Source organism: Rhipicephalus sanguineus, chromosome 4 (genome assembly GCF_013339695.2).
Source record: "Rhipicephalus sanguineus isolate Rsan-2018 chromosome 4, BIME_Rsan_1.4, whole genome shotgun sequence".
Lineage (NCBI taxonomy): Eukaryota > Metazoa > Arthropoda > Arachnida > Ixodida > Ixodidae > Rhipicephalus > Rhipicephalus sanguineus.
Window position 1 is genome coordinate 198,695,029 of NC_051179.1, and position 21,117 is coordinate 198,716,145.

At 49.3% G+C, this 21,117-nt stretch overlaps 1 protein-coding gene across 1 annotated transcript in view; it reads right to left on the bottom strand.

Annotated features, from left to right (window-relative positions):
* LOC119391018 (AP-2 complex subunit mu) overlaps positions 1-21,117 on the bottom strand; it is a 93,506-nt gene that overhangs the window by 8,160 nt on the left and 64,229 nt on the right. Inside the window, exon 7 of the mRNA XM_037658724.2 lies at positions 9,513-9,722. Coding sequence (XP_037514652.2) covers positions 9,513-9,722 — 210 coding nt within the window. The remainder of the gene's footprint in view (positions 1-9,512; positions 9,723-21,117) is intronic.

The following is a 21,117-nucleotide window of genomic DNA, read 5'->3' on the forward strand; positions in this document are numbered from 1 at the left end:
CGGTGGCACCGGAAGCAGATGGGTCTGTCGTCGGGAGTTCGCCATTCCGCTGGGTTGCGAGATCGTGGAGGAACGAATGGGTCACTTCGAGATGCATTCATAGGCATTGGTCGGGACGAGGGGCGAGAGACGGGGCAGGCGACAGGGAACCCGAGGTTGGCGAATTCTTGTCGTACGACCGCCTGAATAACGGAGACCGCGGGGGTTGGTTGTATAGTGGCATGGTCGAATGGAGAGGGCTGGAACGGCGCTGGACTTGCCGCTTCAAGTTCCCGTCGAACGATACGCGTCACACTCTGCTCAAAGGGCGGTGTAGCGGCGGAATCGGAGCAGGTGGACGTGGCAGCCGTGTTTGGCAACCGAGAAAATTGAGGGTGCACACGACGGCTTTTGGCCGTTTCGAAACGGCGGCATTCTTGAATGATGCGGTCGATAGTCGAGACGTTGGTGTAGACCAGCAAATGGAAAGCGTCGTCCGCGATGCCTTTCAAAACGTGACCCACTTTGTCAGCTTCGGGCATTGCCTCGTCCACTTTCCGGCAAAGAGCAAGCACTTCTTGTATGTAGGAGACATACGACTCAGTAGGCGACTGTACACGGGTAGCGAGCTCTTGTCGTGCAGCTGCGTGGCGACCGGTCGGGTTCCCAAAGATGTCACGTAGCTTCTCCTTGAACGTCTCCCAGCTGGTGAGCTCGGTCTCATGTGTCTCGTACCAGATGCGCGGGGTTCCGTCCAAGTAGAAGAGAACATTAGCGAGCATCATGGTAGGGTCCCACCGGTGAGTTTGACTGACCCGTTCATACAGGCGAAGCCAGTAGTCGACGTCGAGGCCAGGTTGCGCGGAGAATGTCCCGGGATCGCGGGGGGTGGGGACCGCGACAAAGGTTGTCGTAGGAGCCGCAGATGGAGATGGGGACGGGTTGTCATTGGAAGCCATGGCGAGAGGCTGGATGACGCGGCCACTGCGGAGCTGCGTGGTGAGGACGGGGAACGTTCCACCTCCACCAAATATGTTACGTGAGTTACGTGAGTGACGAGTCGCTTTTACAAGTCGCTATTCACAAGATGTATTTGCAAGAGCGGCTGTAGCGCTGACCAGTCCGGCTCCGAGCTCGAGCAGCTAGCGACTTTCGTCCTCTTCGTCGGGCGCACACGCGCGTCGACAATATGAATTCCGGCAGCCTACATGTAGCAATATATATATATATAATTGTCCGTAGTGGCCTTGGTATACGGTGCGCCACTTAATTTCTGGCGCGAATGATGTAGGGATGCTCTTGCCTAAACGCTGACAAAACTTCAAAAAACCGTTTCAGGGTCCCTTTAAAGGACCCCTGAAAGCAAAATATTTGTTTGTGACTTTTTTACTGTAATTTGTAACTGTCTCGTAATCCCCAAGTTGAATCGTAAATGTTCTAACGTATCGTATAACTCTAGCGTAGTTAATTGTGACCATTTTAGTGTCACTTCGAAACGCCCGCCTAAAAACCATAAGAAACTAGCGCCCCATGCGGGTTGGGCGCCAAAGATCACGTACACACCACGGCCGCCTGGATCGGCGCCGATGATCCAGGTGGCTGTGTACACACAAGCTGTGGTGACGTTGGAGCGCAGTTTTCAAATCGGGGCCCCGCGCGCGGTAGATTAGAAGTATGTGCCTCGGTATGGGTTCAAGCTGTTAAGCGCGTGTCCCCTCACGAAAACTACCCCGAGAGCAGCCCGACAACAGAGCGAGAGGGGTGAGGAACAATAGACCTCGCCGGGTGCCAGTCGTGGTATTGTGTGCGCCCCGCAAACCTTCTGTGACGTCCACAATACTTGCTTTACTTGCTTTACAATACTTGTTTTTACAGCTGAAAGTTACGCCCTGTGGACAGCTATGCAAAATGCGATAACAGACAAACACAAGAAAGCAGTCACAAGAAAGCAGGATCTCAACAAGAACCTCTCATTGGCGACATTCTACACACACATTTACACGTAAATCCGAACCACTCAATCCGTTTTTGTTGGGTCCCAAGTCATGTTGGGATCCCAGGAAACGAAAAGGCGGACAGGTGCGCGGCTAATGCCAAACGTGCAACTCTATCAAATATAAAGGTACCTTTGAAGGATGGGCTTCGCACCATTCGCGGAGCTCTGAATGACAAATGGCAGACCCAGTGGACACAAACTGCACTAATAAGCTGCACCTCATTAAACCGGTATTAGGACAGTGGAAAAGCTGCCATCACCAAGATCGCTTCATCGAGGTCATCCTAACTAGACTTCGAATAGGACACACACACCTCACGCACAGTCACCTACTCACAAAAGAAGCACAGCCCACATGCGAAAATTGTAACGCTCCTCTCACAGTCTTGCACATTCTAATTACATGTCCACATTACGAAATACTGCAACAGAAACACTTCAGTCAATTATACAAGACCCACACCCCATTACACCCATCATTAATTCTAGGAGACGACCCACTAGTGCCTCTCACAAATGTCATGAAGTTTCTAGATGACATAGGATATCTGAACAAACTTTAAATAACGCGGATTCATCCTTATACCTAGCACCTTAACACCTTGCTCTTGGTGCAGCATAGCCCAAGTAGCTTTTGCGCCAATAAAACCCAAACAAACAAACAAACTTGCTTTACTCGTGGAACGTCATGCGGGGCCTCGATCTACGTTATATCCGGATGTCGCGAGGTGCAGCGAACTCAAACGAGCCCTCACGCTTACTTTAAAAATAAATTAAGATGTCTTAAAGGCAACGTTTGCCACTAATAATCGGTCAGAAGTGCCCCCGTATACGGGAAAGTCAAACGACACAAACATCTCGAGGTTTTATTTTGGTGTCTGGGGTCCTTTAAGGCCAAATGCAACAGCCTTCTCGTAGACGGAAGTACAGTAAGAACTCTTCAAAATCATAACTGCAGAGAAAGCATAGCAATTATTTCTTGCAGGATGACCAAGTTTCTTGCGCTCTTGCGGTAATTACACTGCTCACGCGTCCTGCGCAGTGGTGGAACAAGTTACATGGGTTTGTGAGCAGTCTTGGGAACAGGCAAAATTGCCTTTTGTAGCACACCTGAAGCAAGACCGTCCAGAGTAGATTTAGCACCGTTTCACAGCATTTGTGAGGCGGCATTTGCCAAATGCTGCATTTAGCAAACACTAGGCTGAATTGCGCAATAGGCTTAGTTAGCCGTGTACACACGTTCGTGTTGTCCTTTTCTGTTTTGGTCTCCCAATGGCCGCATTCGTGCTAGGTAGCCCAATGCCTGGGGAAAAAATGGGCAGATCCCACGCCTTGTGGCAATCGGTTTCATGCGAAGCAAAGAGCGAGTAGATGTGTATGCTGCATTTTTGTAGCGTTAGCTACACTTGCCTAGCCGGAGCCGATTTCGCGTGGATCCTCATGAGCCGTGCTGCGCATGCGCGAGGATCAGTGATGTCACACAGCTGGCTCACCGGAGCCGGCATCTCACGCGCTCTCAGTCACCGCCGTGCGCGGCTCGCCGCTGCTGGTCTGCGCGTTCGAGAGGAGTGACGTCGTAGTCATGGCAGACACACTGGCGCCAGCGTGCGCACAGCTATTTGCCTTCGCTGTGCAGTCGCCGTCTGAGACTGCGCTGGAGCCGCTTGATAGCGCCTCTGACAGGCGTTTGCAGGTGGGTAACGCCATGGAGAAGGAGAGCGCAAATGCTGCTCAACGGCACAGAAGAGCCGAGAATTAGCGGTTCAGCGTACGAAGAATGAACAGAAGAAGGCTAATAATCCTAGACAATCTGGAAACCTAAGAATAATCAGCTGAACCTTTGCTAACGCTATGTATATCCTGGCATAGCCGAGCTAAGCCACGGCAAATTTTTTGGCTTCCAGCCAACCATTACGAGGTGCATCGGCGTGTTTTTGTAAGCGTAATGGCTGTGTGCGCATCGTGGCTTTACCAGGCACGTCGACTACACTGGCGTTTAAAGGGTAACTTGTGGACTGACGTAACGTCATCACTCACTTTCTAGCCCAGACGTCAGTATTGTCAAAATGAAGTGCACTTTACGATGCGATGATGTGAATATCGTACGTAAATTTCGTGAGCGTACTCCTCCGGGGTCGAGCAATGCTTGGAATATAGCGTCCGAATACAAGTGCAATGTTGTTCGCTAAGAAATGATCCGCATTTAAAGGGACACTAAAGTGGAACAAGGAATCGCCTAGATCGATAAATTGTACTCTGAGAATTCTGATTGTTAATTTCAGCGTCATACGTTTATTATTAGAGGAGAAAATCAAGTTCAAAGTTCCATTTTTAAATTTCGCACCGAAATCTCCCCGCGTGACGTCATGGATTTCAAAGTGTATCGTATTTTGGCGCTAATGGCTCAACAAAATTACCCCAAACTTGGTATGTTAAGTCTATGGCCCCCTCAGAGGACAGTGCACTTTATTTTTACCGATTAGGAACTACGTAGTCCCTAGTAGGCGCCGTCAAAACATATGACGCCACGGCGAATGGAGCGGAAGCTTTAAGGTGGCGTCGCCACCCACAATTTGTTTTTGCGAGTTTTCTCGCTTACTAAGAGTCTTCTCGCAGCAAGCGTGGTGTTTTTCGTATCGTGAAAGAGTACTTTACTAATATGAGAAAAATCATTTTGCTCTTTAGTGTCCCTTTCAAGCGGAAAGTTGGGCTAGTTGGTATCTTTAATATGACACGTTTACTAGCGAAAAAGACGTGGACGAGAAGAAGGAATAGAGGACAACGCTAGACTTGAACGAAACTTTATTACACATAACATACAGGTATATATAGACAACTTGGAGAGCGCATGTGCGCAAAGGTCGTGTTAATACTGAAAAACTCAGCAACAAAGATGAGTTATCAGCCTCTTTCCAGATAGCCAAGTTCCTTGTCAGAGAGCCACGGAGGGACTGCTGACACAAGCGTCTTTTTTTAACGCCCAAAGCTCCATTTCCCTCTCCCCCTGCGCTGCGCAGCACTGACGTTTTTTCATAGCACGGAGAGCAAGAACATCTCCTGCAATGGTCGGCAAGGTGCCGCACACCACCGGCCAGTGCTTTGACTTCTGCAGCCTTACGTTAATGCAACGGCCGTTTGGGCCTACGCAACAGCGGCCACAGGACAGCGGAACACCACTGCGGTTTTGCACGGAACAAAACGAGTGGCGTGGCTCACTTGACAAGCCTTGTCTTGGCTTAGCCTTTGAATGGAGCGAATTATATCCCAGGATCATTTTTTTGGAACGAGGTCGGTATTCCCAGCAAATGTGGTCACTAAAGCTAATGCGCAGATCTAGAAATTGTAAACATCCCTCATTAGGCATCTCTGACGTGAACCTGAGACCCTCACCACACCGATCCTGGGATATAATTCGGCCCATTCAAAGATTGTAAAGAGAAGGATAGCAAAAAACTGCTTGCGAGCTGCGCTTGCTAAGTCGTGCGAGCACCTTGTAGGAGACAGCGTCAAAGGCCAAGTTGAAGGCCTGAAATTGGCCGGCTTTCCTGAACCGCTGATTACGTCCGTGCTGGACAGTCTGGTGAAGGAGGTGAGGACTGGCGGCCTAGCAGCCAGACAAAATGGGAGTGAACCACGGGAACGTCTTGAGCCTATCCCTTACGTACACCAGCTCTCGCAACGACTTTGTTCCTATTTGTGTGCAACATGGCAGTACCCTCAAGCGCTTCGATGGAACAGCTCTTCAGCATGGAAACGAAGTGCTGACGAGAAAACAGATTCGTTTGTCGGATACCATCATCGAGATGCAAGTATTTCTGAGTTCGAACGAGGGACTTCACTAAGTTGCGAATGTATATTCTGGACATTTTCGACTCACATTGCCATATCGAATCAGCACTCATTCAGTGATGCTACCCAGTACTTCTGATTTGTAGCAATTTTTGGAGCAGCAAAATATTCATTTTGGAGCACTTTGGAGCAGCAAAAATTTTCATCTTGGAGCATTTTGTAGCAGGTAATTTTGCATCTTGGAGCACTTTGGAGCAGCTAATTTCACATCGTGGAGTACATTGGAGAAGTACCGTAAAATCCCGAGCAAGCACCCCCTTCCTCTTTTCGGGAGATTTGAAATATGCGCCAATGACTGAGCAAACTCCCCCCTGCCCTCCCGCCACTTATTTTTTTTAACCTGTTCTCTGCTACAAGAATCCTGCATAAGCGGTTCCTAGGAATCGAAGTTCTGAGAGTCTTTCGACATGTGCGCAATTCCTTAGTACTTTTACAGTGCGATGCTTCGGGGTTGCACTCTGAGCTTTAACAAAGTTTCGGAAAAGTTGAAGAACAACTTTACTCTCTTGTCATAACACATGAAATTTCAAACGAGGATTCTCCCCAGTTCAGTAAAACAAGTAAATGCATACGTATTCAATTAATCATTTCTTTAGAACCACAGTTGTGCATTTTCTTAGAGGCCCTTCTACCGCCATCTTGAATTTCGGTCCATGACAGAGCGAGGCCCCCCCTCCAAACGTTGTCCGATTATCTTTCCTCGTAGGGGGGGGGGGGGGGCGCTTACTTGGGATTTTACGGTAAGTTGCATTTACATTCAAAACACCTGAATAATCATGGGGCTCTTATGAAAGGCTCGAAGTATTTCGATTCATTGCAAATCTCATGGAAAAAATTACTTCAGGAGCACTCCATATTTCACTAGATAAGGCAAAAAAAAAAAGGGGGCGTCATACAGTTGAGTGTTCTGGAATAACCTCTTCAAGGATTATTTTCGACGCTACCAAATAAACAGAATACTGGATCAATAAAATTGCACTTTCTCAAATAACACTATAAATACATCCATGTGGTTATCAGAAGACGTGGTAGACAAAGCCGCGACGTACAACAGTGCCTCAATGCTTTTGTTACACTGTCTCTAATGCACTCTTGTAAGACGACGCCAAGGCGAAAGCCAGGTTCTTTTTCTTCTCGATCGATTGTATTGCTGGTATTGCTGGGCGCAACATGACGTCACTTAGCTAGCCTCAAGAAGCCATATTGACACTCCCATCTTTCTCAGGCCTCTGTCTGCTGTAGCAAGAGCATTCTCGCAGTGCTTCCAGAGTATCGTTTGCGCATGCGCTGGATTGCCTGGAAGGTGGAGATCCTCTTCAAGTCGAGCTGCCGGGAAAGTGTCCGAAAGTGCATTCAACAGATGACCAGGGGCATAGCCAGGAGGGCGGTTCAAAGTATGGTCGAACCCCCTCCCCCCCGAAAAAAATTTCTGGCGATGCCCCTGCAGGGGACTGCATGATTTAACAAACTTTGTTTTCCTTTTACAGCGTAGCTGTATATGGCTAGGACATTCCGTTTGTACGCCGAAAAGCCCCTAGTGCCCTGTATGGAGCAGTGAGAAAAAAATCACAGGGTCCCTTATGCCACTGGAAGGCGAAAGCCATCTTCTTTCTCTTCTCAGTCGATGTATTGATCCTGGCCCCCTCCCCTCCGAAAGCTTCGTGCACCTAACGTGGTTTTGCACCACCTCCGGGATCGCAGACATTGCAGACTTTCTGCACTTCGCCTGGTTTTGCACTTGATCGGCGCACCAATCACCGAGGCAGTGCAAAGCGACGATGTCATGTGATGACGTCACGGTTTATGACGTCCCAAGTTTTGGCGATCTCACAAGTTTTGCCGATCTATGACGTCATGATGACGTCATGAAGTGACAACTTTTTGCATCACTCGTGTTGACGCCGCCTGTCAGTTTTCCTGTTTGATGAGGCATCTAAGGATTTCGCATTCATATTGCGTATTCAGCGCTAACAGCCTGGCCTTACATATCAAAATGGCCTTCCCCACGTCACCTCTGTGCCGTGTGCTAAACAGCTTCGCTGGTCATCCATCTCATGTCAGAGTTAAATGGTTTCTCTGTTTTTTCTTCATTGCGATAGCAATTATATGCACACTCTCGGCTGTTTTTTGCCGTCGCCGTTGCCGTCACTTTCCGCATAAAGTCCAAATTGATAGTAACATCAGCCCGCGCATCGTACGTTCTACCCGCGAGTAAAAGCTCGCGAGCGCCGGCGACGAGCGCGCCTGAAGCGGAAATGAAACGAGCCGGCCGTCTCCGTCGCAAGGAGGGCGCATGCGATACCATCAACCAGCGTACGAGGCCTGCTGTCGATTGCTCATCAGCGAGGAAACGCCCCACCTGCCTTTGGTTTTGTTGTTCTATTTCTGGCGGCTCCTCAGAAGTAGCCACTAGGCCTTGTTAGACGCCGTGCGTTTTTTTTGGGGATTTGCGCCTTGGTGCCGAAAATTTTGGCTTCGAAATGTGGGGTGGAAGTGCTGGAAACAAGTGCGGCACGGCACCGGGCGCGAGTTCGCACTTTCCACGTGGGATCAAAACTTCTTGTCCAGCAACAACATGACAATAGTGCTTTACAGTGTCGTCACTCTCAAAACCGACGTCACAGTCCTTACATTTGGCACTAAGCTTTATATCTTTGCGACGCAAAGCTTGTTCACGCCTTTTGAATTGCGTCGGGTCCTTTGGAGGTCCGAAGAAGTGTTGTGAAGCGGAGTCGTCATTGCGGTCGCCACCATTGCCGCCCGGCGCAAAGCAAGTCGCACCGTGAATCTGTTCGTCCTCGGTATGCGCTTCGTACATCATGCACGTGTCTTCGTACAAGACACTAAGCCTGGTCAAGAACAGTCGCAAAAATGACGAGCGAAGAAAGCGCAGACGTAGCTGTAACTCACGTGCGCTCGTACATCGCCGATCACAAGCACCAGCCGCCAGCCGCGGGAGCTAGACGTGAGCTCCCGTGCCGTCTGGTCCCTATGACGGGCGAGCACTTTCGCATCCGACAGGAGAGGATGGCACACGAGCTCAATGAAGCTTTCTTAAATTTAAAAGCTGGTGATAAGTGTGTGGCTAAGCCTTCTGTTGCATTAAACAAGGCAGAGATAAGGTACCTGGATGCACACATCCGAGGTTTCTGGTTTTGTTCGCGGTGAACATGTGTTTTTTGGTTCTTATATATATAATCGTTTTTTCCAATAAAAGTTCAGTTGCGAGTATGCGCTTGTCCTGTAGTTTTCTCCGCCTTGTCCGACGTTTTGTCGCGCTGTTTTTCATCATGAATTACCAACTTGCCCTACAGTCTATTCTAAGTTACATGTGTTCAGACAGACCTCAATGCTGATGTATAGTAAAGTAATAATTAGTGGGCTTTAACGTCCCAATACCATGATACGATTATGAGAAATGCCATAGTGGAGGACTCTGGAAAGTTCGACCACCTGGGGTTCTTTAACATGCACCTAAATCTAAGTACGCGGGCCTCAAGCATTTTAGCCTCCATCGATCGCACGACGTGCGGGTCAGCAATCGAGCACCCACTATAGACCACCGTGGCGGGTGATGCATAATAAAGTGACCCTACTTCCAAGTGGCACTTTTGGCTACGAGGCAAACTCCTCGGCTCCCTTTTACCGTATCAACAAAACTCAACAACATGCTTAGTACATGACTGACCTCAAAGTTCATGGAGATTGGTGGCCGGTTCCACTTTTTCTTGGCGTCCGTCTGCAGTAGCTCGATCTCTGCACTCAGTTGGGTCTCCTTCATGCCAGCCATGCGCTTGATCTTCCACACAATGGCATTCTCACTGGCCTTGTACTTGGCCTTGCCCTTCATGCAGATCAGCTGCACCCCACTCGTGTTCAGGGGTGTCGGGATCCGGACCTGCAGGGTGGGAAACCTTCATCTACTTCGGAACTTTAAGCTTCACCCTTGCCGAGGTGCTCATAGCCATAAGAATGCCTTCATGTTTGGATATACAACCAAAAATCCACACGGCATTAGTATTTCCTACCCACAAGGCTCGTGAAACTGCAGGTGCTAGTCCAATACAGAACAGGTACACTACTTAAAGGGAAGCTGAAGTGGTTTTAGAAGTCAGTAAACAACACGGACCAACATTAATGTCAACAATGGCATGACTTTTTCCGCCGTTGTGGCAGCAGGAGCTTTAAAATACGCAAAATAAAAGTTCCTCTAGCTCCGCCCACGTGAACGCGCAGAAAGTGTGGACGTGGAGATGAACTAACCGGAACTAAGTCATCATCGGTAGCTTTGGCGGAGCTGCGCAGCACTGTCGTATCTTCAATTGTGGCCTCCGTGATTAGTTCTGGTTGCGTGCTTTGGTGGAACCGATTGCGAAGGCCATGCTTTAACAGTGCGGACGTTGCCGACGATGCGGCTCACCGAAGACGACGTCATTGCATTCGCTCGGCACCTCAAGAAGCCCTGCGGCTGCAGCCACTGTTTTTTGCTAAGAAATGCTATTTGTGTTCACTTCCGTGAACTCTTACATTGGTTTTCAATTTCAGCAGGGATCAAACTATGATTACACACATTCCAACGTCATTTTTTACAAAGTGCTTCAGCTTCCCTTTAAGCAGCCTGGAAACAGAGGTGACGCCGAAGTGACTTGGCACTCATTGCACACCAAATTATCGCACTGCAACCACATCTTTCTATTTTTCCCCGTTTTTGTGGCTTTAGTCTAGTAGTATAGCCAACTCCTCGAGCACTGCCTTATCTGTTAGCAGACTAGTTGCACAGATTGGCCAGTGCACATAAGCGTAATTTCAGCGATACCCATTTCCTCGATCTCTGCCTCACAAGAAGCCTTTGACTGAGCCTGCCTTTTGCATGTAGGCATGACAACATCATGGGCACATGAGATTTCTTTGGGAACACATCTAACGAATGCTGTGCTGCAGGGAATGTGAATAATCGAAATCTCAAATACGAGTCAAGTATGTCTCTTATTTAAAGCATATACAGTCAACGTCCGATTTTTCGGACTTCCCAGGGACCACGAAATAGTACGAAAAATCGGGCAGTCCGAAAAAAACGAATTCGTGCTTTTATATTCCGCTCAAGCGGCCAAATTGCCACAGCCACGTCAGAAATAGCTTTAATGCATCCCAGTACACTTATCGGGCATTTCAATGCGCGGCCAGGCTCATGCCAAATACATTTCGTACCTGCCGCAAACCCCGCTTAAAGGGATACTGAACAAAATTTTCGCCGCCGAGATAAATGGCCCAATTGAAAGATTGGGTGCTGAAATTTGTTGGAACAACCTTCATTTCAGCCAGAGGCTAGCAAAAAATAATGAATTTAATGCATTTTTCGCAAACTGGCGCATCTAGCGGCCGTGTCGCAAACTAGAGAGGAAGTGAGGCGAAACTCGGCGGATACTGACTCGCCAACCGTGCTTGCTGCAAAATCGCTTACCAATCGGCATCGCAAGCCGCCACCCGCTGCCGCACGTCTCTCTCAAAACGTGTTCTCATGGTTGGGAAGGTGTTCTTGAGAGGAGAGGTGGAGAAAGGCAAGTGGCAGGGCAGGAGAGAGCGTGCCGGTTGCCCCCTCTTGCTGGAGCATTCGACGTCACGGCCGTCGACAAGCGCACTGGCGTGCAGCCGCCGCGCTCTCACAATCCACTAAAAATACGGCCAACTCCTCGAAATTACGTGAAATAAACGCTGTTTATAGGAACAGTCGTGTCGTCCGAGTCGAATGCAAGTGTTTTCGTAGCTTTTTCAAATTTTTGTTCACTATCCCTTTAAGGTGACGGTTCTACTATGGTGGCTAGTTCTACCGTCGCCATCTTGCGAGTAGTTTCTTCTTGAGCCACCAGAAGACGCCACTAAGTCATGTTTAAAAAAAAAAGGAGGCAAATGCGCTCTCCGTCACCGTAGCATGCGACGGCGAAGAGCCTGTCCCTGCTGGAACTAATCCATTCTTTTCAGGCGTGCCGCTGCTTCCATAATCTCCTTTGAAACGTTTCAAATGTGCGTGATGCCCTCCCTCCCCCGCTCCCCAACAACAGCAACAAAAAAAAAAAAAAGAAGCACGGACCTGAGAGCCTTTGTGCTCCCGTGCAACTGTCCAGAAAAGAGGTGCCTCTCTCTCTCTCTCCTGGAAACGTACGAGTATTTACAGTCGAGCGGTTAGGCGCTGAGCCACACTGCCGCAAGGGTTGCTGGAAATAAAGGCTCGCTTTCTGAACCGACTCTCTCTAAAAAAGAGTAGAAGACCGTTCGATTGTGCAGTAACTTCGAGAAAGTTTGTGAGTGGCCCTGAACACCCGCAGTGTTGGGTTGCGTGGAACAGCTCCGACCTTGCGCACGCGCATAGCAATTAGAGATTTATCCACTGTCACCAGCTTTGGTTCGACTAAATGTAGAGCGGGTGTCGCGCATGGTCCGCTTGATATTTATGTCGCTACATTCAGAAGCAACCCAGAAAGCTCCTTTCCACTACTTCCTGGCTACCATTACACAAAGCCCCTTTTCCGTGCCTTGCAGTGAGCCAAAAATGGTGATTTTATATGCAAGAACGAAAGAGGGACTTTGCCTTTTTGCCAGCTAAAAGACCTCACGCAACCCTAAACAGATGCATGGGGTGCCGCTTTCTTTTCTTTGTTACATAGCTATTTGAAATCTTCAAGAATATGAATGGTGATTAGGTTGACATGTGGTGCAAGCATGGCGAGCAAGCAGAGAGGGGAAGATGAGGTCAAGCAAACCGACATACATACTTGGAGGGCACACTCACAAACATATACACGAATGCACTGCTCAGCTTTAGCGAAACATATGAGGCAATTTTTTCACCTATAAAACGAGTCCTCACCGCAGCGAAGAGCACAAGTCGTAACACAGATTAGAATTACGTCCTTTTGGGAGTATTGAATAATAAAATGTGTAAGGGCTCTTTCTCGGCAAAACCCACCCTATCTGTGTAGGCCCAAAGTCGACACCCAAAAAACTAGCTCAGCTTTTCGAAGAGGCTCTCCAAGGCACACGGAACAGATTCTTTTCGTACTAAAATTCTCATTTCTTCCCGCAGGTTAGCTGCTATTGGAAAGTTGGGCAACGTTATGCGAAGCAGCCAAGTGTGCAGTTATAGTACAGAACTCGATCTATGCATTGCTTGCACTTTAAGTGCCAGCCAAAATTTCCGAATGTGCATTACTTTCAGCTGTCTACGTAGCAGTAATGTAAAGTACGAAATAAATAAAACAGAAGACGAAGAGAGACGGCAGTTGAACGAAGAACACAACACATTCAGTGCGAAATCTCCACCGAAGGGTCAAGAAGGTTGGTCCTGACAAGGACAGTTTTTTTTTTCTGGCTTTCTTGCTTGTGCTGGAAGTGGTGGATATCACCGCGTCCTTTTTTGTCGTCTTAGCACAGTACACATGGTTGGGACAGTTTAGAGGCCTCATCAAGCGCGAAGAGTGCCCGTCGCCGTAAAAACGAGTGATACAAAAAAAAAAAATCATTGGTTGACATCACTTTACGACGTCAAAGATCACCAAAATGTTTATCATCGTGGCGTCATCACATGACATCCCCGCTTGGTCAAAGGTGGGCAGATCCCCGAGGAACTGACAAACCGCGTGAGGTGCGGAAAGCTTTCGGTGGGGGGATCGACTGAGAAGAAAAAGAAGGCGCCTTTGGCGTCCCAATCCTCTGAGACAAAAAATGGACAAGAGACCTTGCGAGTTTTATTGGGACAGATATTTCGCACACCCCCTGCACACTTGCCGGGCTTTCGCAAATGCGACGGCGCACCTGTCAGAACCTCATCAGTTCGCGCACATGGTGCTGCAACAAGAGCTTGATTGAAGCACCTTCAATAAAGTCTAGTTGAAAGTCAGCGCTCTTTCCTGTGTGTCGTTTTCTTTTCCTTCTGATGTTGCGCTGTACCCACGATATTGTTACGAAGTGTCACTGCCAGAGGGAATCGAAAGCAGCTGGAGAAGAGGAAGACGACGACGACGCTGCTCCTCCGATCACCACGGTCTTTTGTGCCTCGGTGTTCATTAAATACCCCTTAAACATCTCTTGTGCATGTAACAGATTGGTGGAAGGTGCTGGGTACGACGAACCCCACGACGGAAGCACTACTACCTGGACTTCGCCGCAGCCGCCGTCTTGCCGGACTCCCACCATCGCCGATCGAGATGTCTCACGACCAGAGCGCTGGTGCTTCGAGGGCGACAGCGATAGGTTCCTTGCCTTACTATCGAGTTCCGCCGAACTTTGGCGGGACCTCTGGAGAAGACGTGGACGAGTGGCTGAAGAAATACAAGAGGGTGAGCAGAAGCAACGGCTGGGATTCGTCAGAGCAGCTCAGTCATGTTGTATTTTCACTGACTAACACAGCTCTCATGTGGTATGAGAACCACGAAGACATGTTCACATCTTGGATCGTTTTGTTGAGGAAGTACAGAAGTGTTTCGGTGATTCCAACGCGAAGAAGAAGCGGGCGGAGCAGACATTGGCTCAGAGGGCACAGCTTCCAGGTGAGACGTGTACCACGTACATTGAAGAAATTTTGAAGCTGTGTAACATAGTGGATGCCAGGATGACTGAAGAAGATAAGGTTGGACACGTTCTGAAGGGGATAGCGGAAGATGTGTACAATTTCCTGATCGGAAAAGAGAGCCTGACCTCCGTGTCCGACGTGATGCAGCATTGTCGCACATTTGAAACGCTAAAGATGCGACGGATAGCGCCAAAATTTGGCCGTCTCTCTAACGTCCCGACGGTGGCTAGTGTCGACACAATGACGCCCAATGACCTGGCATCGACAATACGGCAGATTGTGAGAGAAGAACTGTTTCGGTGTCAGCGAATCTCTCATGACCCCAGCGACTTCCAGGACAGCTATGCAAGGGACGCAGAACGCGCACGAACCCCGGCTACTCTGGCTCCATGGCAACCATCAGTTAATTCGGCAGATTCCGACGAATACAGAGGCACACGGCGATCTGGGTTCTCGTATCGGCCACCCTCGAATGACGAACGACGTTTGCGCTCACCTCGTTTCCCTCAGCGAATTTCGGCTGGCTACGGTGCCCGTGAAGAGCGATATTCCCATCCTACGGCTTCTCATAGGGCTGGCTACTCTGAGCAGCCGCGTGTGTCCCGACCTCTTCCGGTGTGCTACCGATGTGGTGTTCCGGGTCACATCTCACGTTTCTGCAACTACCGCCCTTCATACCAGCGAGAGCCCTTGCCCATGAACACCCAGCCTTTTGACCACACGTTCTCTACGCCACGGCCGCCACGCACATCTGCCAGTCTACGCTACCCGTCGCCGGCCTCTGATCGAAGCTTGACTCCGCCGCCAGCTCCACGTGCTCCACGATCCCCATCGCCGCGGCGTCGTACGCAATCACCACCGCCGGAAAACTAGCAGGTGCGGCCAATGGGGGTGAGGCCGCAGGATACCAGGCACTATCGACAGACATACCTCCGTCATTGTTTATGCTCAAGAACAAAGTTCACGTACTTGTTGATGGTGTCCCTACCATGGCACTTGTGGATACGGGTGCGACTATTTGTGTAATGAGTGCTAATTTCAAGAACCTTCTTGGGCCTAAGGTGATGTTTTGTTTGAGTCGTGGAGTGACATTACGTGGTGTGAGTGGTGACGCGTTGTGTCCCGTGGGAGTTTGTACTGTGGATGTGTCCTTGTGCGGCAAAGTGTTTCCCACAGAATTTGCTGTTATTACGCGATCCACGCATGACGTTATTTTGGGAATCGATTTCTTGCGGGAGTGTGGGGCAACCGTTGACTGCAGAAGTGGGCACCTTTCCGTGCACGGTAGTTTTCCAGCTGCGCTCTTGGAGAATTCACCGCGTGATGATTGCAGCTTTTTTGTCTCCGAGGACACGGTCGTTCCTGCATTCTCTGCCATGCGTGTTCCAGTGACTTGTTCTAGTAACGACCTCGCCACGTTCGACGCCACACTCGAACCGATTCCTTGGGCCTGTGTGAAAAAGAACATTTTAGTCCCCCATTGCGTGGTGTCTGTAGTTAACGGACGCACAAGTGTGTGGGCAATCAACAATTCAATGGAGCCTGCAGTGTTGCGTGGTGGCATGAAACTTGCTGCATTCAACCCCGAATCATCTACGACGCTGGTGGCTCTTCTCGATGCTGCAGGCGAGAACGGACATGTAGCTTCTCAACGGTCAGATGATTTAAAACTGCTACAAATGATCAGCAAGTCACTTAGCCAAAGCGAACGTCACACCCTCCTTAACGTTCTCTCCAAGCACTCTAAAGTGTTCGACTTCTCAAAACGCAGCCAAATGCCCTCAATTCCATCGTCTCGAATACGTCATCGAATCAACACCGCGTCCGCGCATCCCATACGGCAGAAGCCTTACAGAGTGGCACCATCAGAGCGCGAGATTATCAACGAGCAAGTGCAAGAGATGCTAACGAAGGGAGTAATTCAAGAATCGGCGAGTCCCTGGGCCGCACCAGTCATTCTTGTGAAGAAGATGGTACGTGGAGATTCTGCATAGACTATCACCGAGTGAATTCCGTTACCAAAAAAGATGTCTATCCGCTGCCGCGTATGATGACGCCATAGACTGTTTACATTCTGCTTCCTATTTTTCCTCTGTTGATTTAAGGTCCGGTTATTGGCAAATTCCAATGCACGCAGCTGACAAGGAAAAAACGGCATTCGTTACCCCAGACGGGCTGTACGAATTCAACGTGATGCCGTTCGGATTGTGTAATGCGCCGGCGACATTCGAAAGATTCATGGACACTATTCTGCGGGGCTTGAAATGGCAGATTTGTATGTGCTACCTTGATGACGTAGTAATTTTTGGACGCACATTTCAGGAGCATAATACTCGTCTGGATATTGTGCTCGACTGTATTGAAAAGGCTGGGCTTGTGTTGAATTCAAAGAAGTGCCATTTTGCTGAGCGTCAAACTTTAGTGTTGGGACATCTCGTCGATAAAGATGGCATTAGACCTGACCCACAGAAGACAGAAGCCGTTGCATCATTCGAACCTCCTAAATCTCTGAAACAGCTTCGTAGCTTCATCGGGCTCTGCTCATATTTTCGGCGGTTCATACCCGGCTTCTCGGATATCTGTCACCCCCTCACGAATCTTCTACTCAAGAACACTCCGTTTCAGTGGACCCCTGACTGTGATACCGCTTTTCGCCAGCTGAGGTTTCTGTTAACTTCACAACCAATCCTTCGGCACTTCGACCCTTCGTCTCCGACAGAGATTCACACAGACGCAAGTGGCGTCGGCATCGGCGCCGTTCTTATTCAGCGCTCTGGCAACAAAGAACATGTCGTAGCGTATGCAAGCCGTTCTTAAGCAAGCCTGAACGCAACTACACTGTAACCGAGCAGGAATGCCTTGCAGTCGTATTTGCCGTGCAGCGGTTTCGATCGTACATTTACGGTCGCCCGTTTACCATCGTAACAGATCACCATTCTCTATGCTGGTTGGTCAACCTTCGCGACCCATCCGGACGCCTCGCTCGATGGGCCCTTCGTCTACAAGAATACGAATTCACTATTTCGTACAAAAGTGGCCGTCGTACACGCTGATGCGGATTGCCTTTCTAGGTGCCACTACCGACGACAGATTGTGAAGCCGACAACTTTGACCATCTTATCGCTTCTCTGTCAGCTGACTTTCCCGATGCTTCGACTTTCGCCGCTGAGCAGCGCAAAGCCCCCAGCTTGAAAGCTCTTTTTCCTCCAACGCAAGGCTCCATAAGCGAAGGCCGATTTTGCACCCGAGATGGTCTTCTTTACAAGAGGAACTTATCAACGACGGGCGCTCGCTTTCTACTGGTGGTTCCCGAGTCTCTTCAGACATCTGTTCTGCGTATTACGCACGATGACCCGACGTCTGGTCACTTGGGGACCACGCGAACACTAAGCCGCACCAAAGACCGATTCTACTGGCCTCAAATCCGCAAAACAGTTGACACCTATGTGGCTAGTTGTACCCAATGTCAGAGCCACAAGCGACCTACCTCGGCTCCAGTCGGTTACCTCCAGCCAGTAGATCCACCCAGCACTCCGTTCGAAAAGGTCGGCATAGACTTGATCGGACCGTTTCCGCGTTCTTCGAGAGGCAACAGGTGGATAATTGTGTGTGCTGACTACATGACACAGTACTGCGAGACGGCAGCCTTATCCTCCGCCACGGCAGCCCAGGTTTCCGAGTTTATACTCCACTCCATCATACTTCGACATGGGCCTCCTCGAGTGATAATAAGCGACCGTGGTCGCCAGTTTACTGCCGATGTTGTGGAAGAATTACTCCGTTCGTGTGCCTCCAAGTTCCGTCACTCAACAGCTTATCATCCGCAAACTAATGGCCTCGTCGAGCGCACAAACCGAACATTGATAAACATGTTATCAATTTAAATGTAAACATTTTGACAGAAGTCTGTCTGGCTGGGTAGAAGAATTAAGAAGTTGAAATACCTCCAGCCACAAATTCTTGGAGGAAACCCGACGTTTCGAGACCGGCTTGGTCTCTTCTTCAGGGGTGACTGTGCTGATCAGGGGGGCTTCGTCGCAGCTTGTTTTTGGCTCCGCCTTTCTTTTTCCCTCACATTCCGGAGGCCGTGCACGTAGATCGGAGGCATTGTTCCCTGATCAGCACAGTCACCCCTGAAGAAGAGACCAAGCCGGTCTCGAAACGTCGGGTTTCCTCCAAGAATTTGTGGCTGGAGGTATTTCAACTTCTTAACATGTTATCAATGTACGTCGCTTCGGACCACAAAAACTGGGATGAAGTATTGCCGTTCGTGACATACGCTTTCAACACTGCGAAGCACGAAACCACAGGCTATAGCCCTTTCTTCCTCCTGTACGCACGTTCACCGCGTCATTCGCTGGACACTGTCTTTCCTTTTGTTATCCATGACGATTTGTCTATCGCCGAGACATTGTGTCGTGCAGAAGAGGCTCGTCGACTTGCACGCCTACGTACATTGGCCGCGCAAGACTGCTCTAAAACACGCTATGACAGCCAACACCGACATGTCACCTATGTTCCCGGCGATCGTGTTTGGCTGTGGACTCCAGTACGCCGACGCGGCTTGAGCCAAAAACTTCTCGCAGACTACACCGGCCCGTTCGTTATTCTCGATCGTCTAAGCGATGTCAATTACGAGATAGCGCGTCTTACTGCAAGAGGCCGCCGTTCACGCAAGACTGAGGTGACGCATGTTGCCCGCCTGAAGCCATTCACGGGAAGAAAGCAGGAATGACTCGCCCGGAGGGCTTCGTCTGAGAGAGGAGGAATGTTACGAAGTGTCACTGCCAGAGGGAATCGAAAGCAGCTGGAGAAGAGGAAGACGACGACGACGCTGCTCCTCCGATCACCACGGTCTTTTGTGCCTCGGTGTTCATTAAATACCCCTTAAACATCTCTTGTGCATGTAACAATATTCATCATGGTGCTGCAGATCTGTTCATTCGTTTCCGAGCCACTGCACAGTGGTGTGGTAAACAAAGTGACCACACAAAACGGTTGCTTTAGGAAATTGGCACGTGCTCACTGATGTGAGCACTCATAGCTCCAGCACATGGGATAACCATCGCGAAAACTCAAACAGATTTTTTTTTTTTTTCACGTTTTGCCGACTGACATTTTTGAGATGCGACAGAAGCCCCAGAGCACGCAACTTAGCGCAAGGGTTTCAAAAAGGGCGCCCGCGGCTTCGCATGGAATAAATTTTTGCTACTTTGCTAAACAGTACAGAGACGCGACTGGTCTCGAGCATTCTTTTTTTCTTGAGGCAGCCCGTGCGGTCACTATGAATTGAAACTTCACCGTGGAACGAAAATTCTATATTTCAGAATAGGCGTCCAGATTTTAGTCACGGTGGAAATCAGTATCGATGTGTTTTTTCGCAACCTGACGTCAAACCCATTACATAAATGACCCACATATAGAATATTGGAAAGGAAGGAGTTCTTTCAATGATGTTAGGTGACATTTTGTTCAAGTTCGCCAGGGGTCGCTCACTATATTTTGCAAAGTGTCAATGGGCCTTTTTCAGTATAGTGCCTAGAATATATTCTAGGCACTATAGTAGAGTCACTATCTCTCAGGTCCGAACAGCGCCTCCAGTGGAGATCACCGAAATCGAAACTGGGGGTCAGTGGCCTTCGAAGTTATCCGCCACGCACCAGTAAAAAAATCTCGTGGGCCTGGTATTTTTCGGGATAATTTGCAAACGACGCCAGGTGCCCCTCAGTTCGCACCTGTCGGCGCCCTGTGCAACGTTTATAGAAGCTGTTTGGCCCCGTGACCCCCCAAAAACTTGGCGCGCGTCAAGTCACTACCACCTCGCATGCGCAGGTAGTCTCCCATTGTTCAACCGGCGTCACGTGAAATAGTCAAACACACGTACACTGCCAAACACTCGTCACCTCCCCGCGAGGCGAAAGCAGGCTTCCAGGTAATGTCCTACGAGCCTCGAAAATATGAGGAGGCAAGGTCAAGTTCCTTGTGTCCTTCAAAAACGCTTCTACAGTCACCTGAGTTGAGTACAAAGGAGAGCAACCAAGCCATTCCTGGAATCCTCGGCACAATAGCCTAACCTGCTGGCTACGCATTCATGATGTACAGGGGAACCCGCTTTCTTCCCTTTTTTCTTTCTCTCCCTCTCAGCAGTTTTTTGACGGCTTGGATGGATGGATGCTATGAGCGTCCCCTTTATAACGGGGCGGTGACAAGTGTGCCACCAGGCTCGACAAAAAAAAAGAACCCCTTTACTCTTCTTTTTCTTAGTGTTGGCCTAGTGTCTTTACTTCAATTAAAACTATCTTACTCCAGAAAAAAAAAAAGAAAAACAAGTTTTCAGCTCCGTTCTCTGCCCTTTACGGCAGAATGTCCTTATTTTTTTTCCAATATTTATTTTTCCAATGTTTAGAGGCACCACCTTTGATGAACGTCAGAACTGACGTGAAACAGCTTGATGTTTTTCTTCACAGATGGCGCCACCACCACCACCGGCGTTTCCCACCGGCTCAAAAAAGTGGCGCGAAATTGCGGTCTTGGTGTCTTGTTCACAGCTGCTCATAAGCTGGTTGGGCTCTGTTCCGCGGTGACTGAACCTCAGAAGCCGCGGTGTGCTAAGAAGCACCAAAGTTCACAGCTTGTAAGACGGGAGTCGTGTATACACTTCCACTTGCTTGTGGCAAGGTGTATATTGGCCAGACGGGCAGATGTGTCAATGAAAGGCTCAGGGAGC